Source organism: the organism of the source record quoted next, unplaced genomic scaffold (assembly GCF_019419815.1).
Source record: "Pyrus x bretschneideri cultivar Hongxiangsu unplaced genomic scaffold, Pyrus_bretschneideri_v1 Contig52, whole genome shotgun sequence".
Taxonomy (NCBI): domain Eukaryota; kingdom Viridiplantae; phylum Streptophyta; class Magnoliopsida; order Rosales; family Rosaceae; genus Pyrus; species Pyrus x bretschneideri.
The window spans coordinates 361,648-369,932 of NW_025999790.1; the positions used below are offsets into that span (position 1 = coordinate 361,648).

General features: G+C 38.2%; 1 protein-coding gene across 1 annotated transcript; it reads left to right on the forward strand.

Annotated features, from left to right (window-relative positions):
• The first annotated feature begins 2,251 nt into the window (after positions 1-2,251).
• On the forward strand, positions 2,252-6,360 carry LOC103954910 (box C/D snoRNA protein 1). The gene is made up of 5 exons (XM_048570411.1): positions 2,252-2,985; positions 3,451-3,652; positions 3,843-3,911; positions 4,012-4,144; positions 5,072-6,360. The coding sequence occupies exons 1-5, from the start codon at positions 2,763-2,765 to the stop codon at positions 5,684-5,686; spliced, it is 1,242 nt and encodes a 413-aa protein (XP_048426368.1). The 5' UTR covers positions 2,252-2,762; the 3' UTR covers positions 5,687-6,360.
• Positions 6,361-8,285: the final 1,925 nt, after the last annotated feature.

Genomic DNA, 8,285 nt, shown 5'->3' on the forward strand with positions numbered 1-8,285 from the left:
ATTTTACGTCTCGAATTTCGAGTGTCACATGTCGATTTGTGAGTAACTTTGCACATTTCTTGTTGATAAGGAATCTCAATAATTTTACGTCTCGAGCTTCGAGTGCCACGTGTTGATCTGTGAGTAACTTTGCAGATTTCTTGTAGATATGTAATCTCAATAATTTTTTGGATAGGATTTCGAGTGCCAAATGTCGAGATGTAATTGGTTGTGGGTATTTAGATAGGATTTTTATCTGTGCGACACTTCTTATCTTCAGTTTCCAATGTCCATAAATAGGGTAGATATTGGCCTATAATTCACACACCTTCAGCTTTTCCCTCTCCAATATTTTTTTAATTCAAGTTTGCAATGAATTCCAACTTTGGATCTTTTTTGTATTCCAACTGAGGGTCCTCATCTAATTTTGAATTGGAAGATAAATTGGCACATATGAGACGAGAAGATGAGAAGTCTGATGAAGAAGATGAATCATGGCGCAATGCATCATATAAGACAGCCATGGCTGGGGTCATGGCGTGTGAGGCAACTGAAGAACAACCTCAATAAGATGGCTCTATTGTTGGTCGCGGTTACAAGCCACGAAATAGAGATGGCGCATCAGAATCTGATGAACAACTATTTCAACCCTAACTCGGTGTACAACGAAGAGGATTTCAGACGTCGCTTCTGGATGAGGCATCATGTTTTCGAGCGTTTCCTTCATGATGTCCAACATGTCAATCCATACTTTCGACAGAAACTGGACAGAACAAGCTGCCATGGTTTCTCACCTCATCAGAAGGTTACTATTGCACTCTAAATGCTGGCCTATGCCTCCCCAGTTGATGCGATGGATGACACATATGGTATGTCTGAATCTATATGCCTTGATAATCTTGCTGAATTCTGTCACACAGTTGTTCAGCTTTACAAAGAGGGGTACCTCTGTCAACTAAATCAAGCAAATCTAGATCGACTCATTTGCAAAGCTGAAGACCGTGGCTTTCCGGGCATGATAGGGTCATTAGATTGCATGCATTGGCAGTGGAAGAACTATTCCACCGGATGGCAATGAGGCTTTAGCGGAAGATCGAGAAAGCCAACTATTGTGTTATAGGCGGTTGCATCATTTGACACATGAATTAGGCATGTTTTTGTTGGAGTTCCAAGATCCCAAAATGATATTACAGTTCTTGGGCGTTCACCCCTCTTCAATAACCTGACGGAGGGTAAATCACCTCAACTTGACTACTACGGGTGTCAGTACAACATGGGGTATTACTAAGCAGATGACATCTACCCAAAGTGTACGACACTTGTCCAAGCAATTGCAAACCACGTGGATGATGCCAAAAAGTGGTTTACCTTACACCAAGAGGCATACCAGAAAGATGTTGAGAAAGCTTTCGATATTCTACAAGCACAGTAGAAGATCATTAAGGAACCGGCAAAAGGGTGGAGTCGAGAAAATTTGAACTCTATCATGATGTCGTACATCATATTACACAACATGATTGTGGATGATGAGCCAGATGAGTATATTGATGGAGAGTCTGATGACAATCAAGAGGATCCAAATAGGTCAAGAAGGGCTCGTGCAAAAATATATGATGGGCCTAATTTGCCTTTGAATCTAAGAACTGGTAATATCTCTTTAAATGAGTACATGAAGCGTCATATGATGATACGTTCGCGTGCCACAAACAAGTACCTACACATCTTTGGGTCAAAAGAAGCGTGGAGTAGGCGTTTAAGTTTTATGTTGTTAAATGTTTTTTTTTTTTAATGTTGATTAAGGTTCATGTTGTTAAATGTTTTTTAATGTTGTTTAATGTTACTTAATGTTATTTAATGTTGTTTAATGGCTTAGCTAGTTATAGGAAAAAAATATATAATTTTAAATTAAAAAAAAATAATCAAATTTAACGACTAGCTGATATTAGCAAGTAGCCGTTGGGATTCAAAATACTGGACCAGCCGGGGCTGGCTGGCTTGGGCCAACTAGTTGGTCCAATTCTCCAATTGTGGCCCGATGGGGTCCACAAACCCTTTGGCCTAGCCTTCGGTTAGAGACAATTTTAATGTCATTTCGGCTATTTTCGACCGTATGGCCTTGAATAGGTTGGAGATGGCCTTACTTTCCACTTTTCATTGAGGTGATAATGTAAAAACAAAATCGGCGGTTCACGCTGTGATTAATGAATGGATATGACCAAAAACAGGCAGTGACTCTCTCACCGCAGAACCAAACCCTGCAGGCCGTCATAAACACGTCTCTACCGCTCGGCCCACCCCGACGAAATTTGGGCTGATTATGGATGAACCAAAATATTGGCTGCAGTTTTGGTCTCTCCCAGTTCTTGTAATCTGTGTCTCTCTATCTTTCGCTCCCATGGGTTGTAGCCAGCAACTTGCAGTCGTCACCTGCGACTGATGGTGGCCTGGGTAGACGGGTTAAAGAGATAAGCTGGTGCGTACAGTTCAGACGGCTGAACTTAAAATTTAAGGGTAAATTTGGAAGTCTAGGTGATAAATCTTTTCCATTGAGTGAAAGCGATGCGGGTGGGGTATAGCAAGCCAAAGGGCAGGACCTAACCCCGCACGACGCCGTCACATTTTCAAATCAAAAGCAAACCCAAGATGCGTCGTCGGAATCTTCCTTCATCATAAACCCTACGGTACTGTTCCTCACCACCCCCCACCCCCCCCCCCCCCCCCCCCGCCGCGAAGAAAAAAAAAAACCCCTCAGTGTCTGTCAGCGTGTGAGTGAAAGAAGACCCATGGAGGAAGGAGGAGGAGAAGCTGGTTCAGCGAAACCAAACCCGAAAATATGCCAAGAGTGCAAAGAGAAGGCGTCCAAGTACAAATGCCCAGGCTGCTCCGTACGCTCCTGTAGCCTTCCGTGCGTCAAGGCCCACAAGCTTCGCTCTGGCTGTACGGGAAAGAGGCGCCTAACCAACTTCGTCCCCCTCTCTCAGATGGACAATAATCAGCTCCTTTCTGGTACCTTATTTTTCTGATTTATTCCAGTGTTTTTATTTTTTTTTAATTTAAATTCGACCCCTTATAAGTTTTTTTAGATTTTTCAATTGTCTCTAGCTGTGGGAATCAATTCGGTTGCAATTTTGACCTCTTTTCGGTAAATTTCAGTGCTTTTTCTTTCACTGTGAGTGTTTTCATGGACAAAGGACTGTCTTTTCGTGATAATTTTGCAGTTTGTTTGCATAAATCTTTTAACTTTTAAGTACCTAGTTTGGAGGTTTTGAAGAAGATAAAATAACGTATAGGATATAAAATGGTCGAATTCATATTCTTTTGGGATCGATTTTGATGCCCGTTTGCGGATATAACATTCTCTGTAGTTTTTCTAAAAGCTCAACAATTGGGTTTTATATTGCATTGTGAAGTTTGTTACTTTGTTTTTGCGTATTTTAACCATTGCATTTGTATTGACAATTGTGTTGGTAGACTACAATTTGCTTGAGGAAGTGAAGAGGGTTGCTCAGTCTGCTCACAGATTGAGAAATAAGTTGTGCAGATACAATAATTTCAGGCTACCCTTTTGCCTTAAAAGCCTTCGGAGTGCTGCTGCCAGTCGCAGGACGAAACTCTTATTTCTACCAAGTGGAATGTCAAAAAGAGAGAAAAATCAAACTCGATATGATCAAAGGTAAAAACTTTCAAAGCTTTTCCAGTCTAGATTAATATTGGGGGATGGATTAATACTTGGTCCTATATAAAATTTGGGATGTGCCCTTGTAATGAGGATGTTAGTGAGTGTTCCAACGTGTTTGTGGAGGATTTGAATCACTCATTAATTTTCTTAAATATTTTTTTTCTGTTGGCCTGGTCTGCTTCAGGAAGAAATGCATCTCCTGGACAATTGAATGGCAATTTCATTTAACGGATGTTGTTTTAACTGACCATGAGTAAGCTGCTTCCCTCTTTGAGAAGTCTAGTAATGTTTAATTTTTAGGCTAGGCTTGGGTAATGTTTTTAGATAACTGATGCATATTGATTTTCATGCAGAGTAAATGAAAACAAGAACCTCTGCTCTGTTATCGAAAACCATCTAAAAGCTGGCCCATGGAATCATCACCTAAAGCCATTCTGCGAGGAACAGCTGGACTCTCTCAAGCTTTTTATTCGTAAATATCCCAAGGTTTGTAATTCTGCTTCATAGTCTAGGCCTTAATATATTTGTTTTATTTTCTTTTAAATTAAAAAAGGTAAATACTCTTAAGGTGCACAAATCTTGGAAGAATCATGAAAGTGAAAAGAATAATTGGCATTTGTATGGTAAACCAGATGTAGAAGCGGCTTTAGTGAAATCAGTCTTGGAAGATAGTGACAGTAGGAAATATGGAACTATGAAGGTGAAAGAAAAAGCTATCGATGACAAAGAAAGGCTTTAAAGAAGATAAAAAATAGTTTGAACTTTGAAGAAAGAAATTAATGTAGTTTGTAAGATGGGTTTGCCTAGTTTAGTTTACTCCACTGTTACATAGCTTTAACTGTGTGACTGATATCACTGCATCATTATGTTCATTGCACCTTTCATTGTGTTAGATGGATTGAATACCACTTTTTTCTGCTGGTACTTTTTTTTTTGCTCTTTTTTTTTTTTTTTTTTTTTTTCAAATTTGGTGCAAAGTCCATCCCACTCCAGCATTGCTATCATGAGATGTGACTTTGAGGAGAATTTATTTATAAACAAGAAAAATACAGTATCTCAAGGGGTACATGAGGTCAAACCCGGACCATTAAATAATTCTAGGCTTACCTATGCTTTTTCCACCTGCTATGGGTGATGAAGTTGCAACCTACAACTAGCTTTGTTTTTCTGGGCGCTCTTTTCTTGCAGTAAATCTAAATGTCAGAGACGTGTACACACACACACACTCAATTTGTTTATGGTATATTGGTGTACTTGTAGGTTCTATGGTGAAAAATTGTGTTCATTGGGTCAAATTAGAATTCACTTTTGATCCTATTGTACCTGCTTTGGTAGTATTTTGATTATTTTTCTCAGAAATATAAAACTACTGCCTCATAATTATTTCTGTTTTATCTTTTGGATGTATTACAGGGCACTAGGTCACCTTTCTGTGAGTTGGATGTAAGAGTTCCAATAAGGCAGCAGTTAGCAAACTTAGTTATTTTGGAATACCCTTTCATTTATGTATTTCTCCCTTCTCACAGTCTTGATTTTGAAGTAGTTAAAAGTTCCCCTCCTACTTTCGGAAAACCAGAGCTTAGGACTTGTGGAAAAAATGATTTGAGCACAGGAGGTGTTCCCTTTAAGGAGGAGGAGATAGAAGAAGACAACATCTATCCTATGGTCTTTGATCTCATGAAACATGAGACTTCAAGTTCCCCACCTAATATATCTAATAAAAGGAGGTGTGAGAAGCCACCCGATGATTCATTTGCTAGGCCTTTGTCTGTAACTGTGGAAACTTGCAACGATTCACATTCCAGCTCTGATGCTAAGAAGCAAGTGTTTTTTGAAGACATGGACTTTGCTTTTGATCAAGGCTTAATAGACGAGTACTCAGGTCTTATGGCAGAAATTAATCCTGATGATTTTCTTGATTTGGAAGGTGAATTTACCAAGGAAGGAGTAGCAGAAAGAAATCTTTCAAGTGTCAGGAGATTCTTATTGGCAGATGACGATATAGAGGAGGGAGAAATTTTAGAATAGTTGGCCTTATATCATTCCCCCAAGAAAGAATTAAAAGAGGGAGCTTTCAGAGGAGCATCGCCTAAAGAGTTGTGCTGCCAACTGCAATTTTAGCTTCTCGGTGGTATTCTGCTCCGGGGTTCTAGTTATTCTTTGAAGCAATGTCTTAAGCAGCAAGTAACGACTGGCTGGAGCCATTTGATTGCTTGATTTGAGATCTTAAGAGGCTTTCTTGTATACTTCGTTTTTTCCATCTCCGACAATTACAAACACGGTCCAAATAGGATTGGAGTCCAGTTTCTTCGGCTTGACGCAATTAAGGAGTTGAATATCCTTGCAACTTACCTATTCGGATCAATGAAGGTTGTCGAGTTTTATCATTTCGTCTTTGCACCGGTTTATTCAGACAAATTCGATGCTCCTGGCAATTTGTCGCCATGCAATATGGCTTCGACGAATACTGATTTGAGGATGGTGTATATCAAACAATTGTTGCCAGTGTCCTTTCTTTCCCCAATTGTATAATTATTATTATTATTTTAAATTATTGCCTTATAGTAGTAGTAGTAGTAGTGCGAGTGCTAGGTGGACCTTTGTTTGGTGCTGGCCTCTATATTCTTGTTGCTCTCAACTGTTGGTCGTCTGTTCGGATGATTGAAAATTTTCCCCAAAGCTGGAATAAGTTTGTGAGACTAGTTATAATTTAGCACGAGAAAAAGGTTTCAAGTGGCACTATGGTGCAAAAAACAAATTCATGCGAAAATGTCACATAATATGGGTCACGCGACTTGTTTACGAATATATAATAGAAATGTATATAAGTGGTACTTTGTGGTAAAAATTTCATTTATAGATGGTAAAATTTCGCAGAAGAAAGTTTATGTGATCCTCTATACAATCAATAACTCAATCTATAAAGTGTAACTATTGGATTTTGTTTTAAAGACCTTCCTTGAATGCATGAGGTATGAGGAGTGAAAAAAAGAGGGATTGTTTTACATGAGTACTGGTATATAAAGGGTGACAAGAATTGAGAGAGAAAGAGATAGAAAACCCTATGTTTGGATGATGAATTGTAAAATACCGATAAACATTAGACTCAAGTGTTAAAAATGCACCACAAAACACTATTAATGAACAATGCAGGCATTACAAATTACCTCATTACTTATTCTTGATTGGTTGTTTGAAGATTACGTTTTATAATTTCATCCATGTTTGGAAGGAGGGGGAACGCTCTATCGGAAAATGACCAAACTCTTTAATCAGATGGGTTCTCAGTCCAAGTTTTGGACTATGTCCTTTAACTAGGTACAGCGTTTTTTGCTTTTTTTAATTCAATTGAACTCCCTCTCGCACCGTCGAACAAAAAAAAAAAAAAAATGAAAGCTCAACTTTGAACGAAAAATCGCCGACAAACTATTTCATAACGATCAGAAAAAAGTAAAAGCCCAAGAAGCAGCAGCGCAACCAGGCTCATTGCTTACTCGATCGAAACTCAACCAGGACATAATGGTTGACAACCACTTGATGGTAAAGCTGCATTTAGCCTTCTACAGCTTTAGTAGTGACGTTTGGGCTTGCACCCGTACTATAATCAACAATGAAAAATATTGACAATATATCAAATTATCAAGTCAGCCATCAAATTTAAATTTGATGTTTTAAATTTGATATTTCATTTGGAGATGTTGTAAGGTGTCAACAAATAAGGCCCAGCTAAGCTAATTGACATATGGAATCTCTTTTTTTTCCCCTCTTTTTTAGGAAATATAATAATATTTACATGATGGGTGGAGAAATATTAGTATCAAAACTTGTCACAACAGTATTTTTACTTAAAATCTTTCACTTCCAAGTAAAGAAAAATATTATTCAACCATAATACTAAGACCATCTCCAACCATAGAGAACTAATAAAAGCCCTAAACCCAATTTTAGCCCTAAAAAAATATAATTTTTCAAGAAAGTAACAATCTAAGAAATTGAAAACAAGAGGTATGAATGAAGCCCAAAACCTGGGGCAAAAAAGTTGAGGGTCAATAGAGGTGTCGTCCTCGAAGATATTAGAGCAAAAATTGAGGAGTGACAACGCTATTGACCCTCAAAATCCTAAAGTCGTGAAAACCAGATGAGGTTTCAATCCCTACCTTAATGCTTGCCTTCACTCGTTTAGCATACTCATTCATAATATAGGCAAACTAAATCCTTCATTAGGTTTTGAATTTGTAACTTTTTTATGCTTAATTAGTTTTTTACATTCTCATGCACTATAAGTAACTTTTTAACCACTTTCGTATATAAAATTACCTTTAGGAGATCAAAGTCACACCCTTCCATGATGAAAAGATAAGATGAATTTTGGTGGTGTATGGGTTTAGAAGTTAGCCAGAACCACAAGTCATACACCAAATAATTAAAAGTTTGCTACGTCTTTGAGGGACAAAAATTTATCATGCAAAGAAAAAAGTGTCCAAGAGGCAAACAAAATAGGGTGAGAAATTATAGCCACAACAAGAGGACATGAAATAAATGAACATGGAGGGGGGGACATGACTCACATGTAATAAACATGCATGGGTCGATCGATCAGCCTTTTGGCATTTGCCTTGTTTCCTCT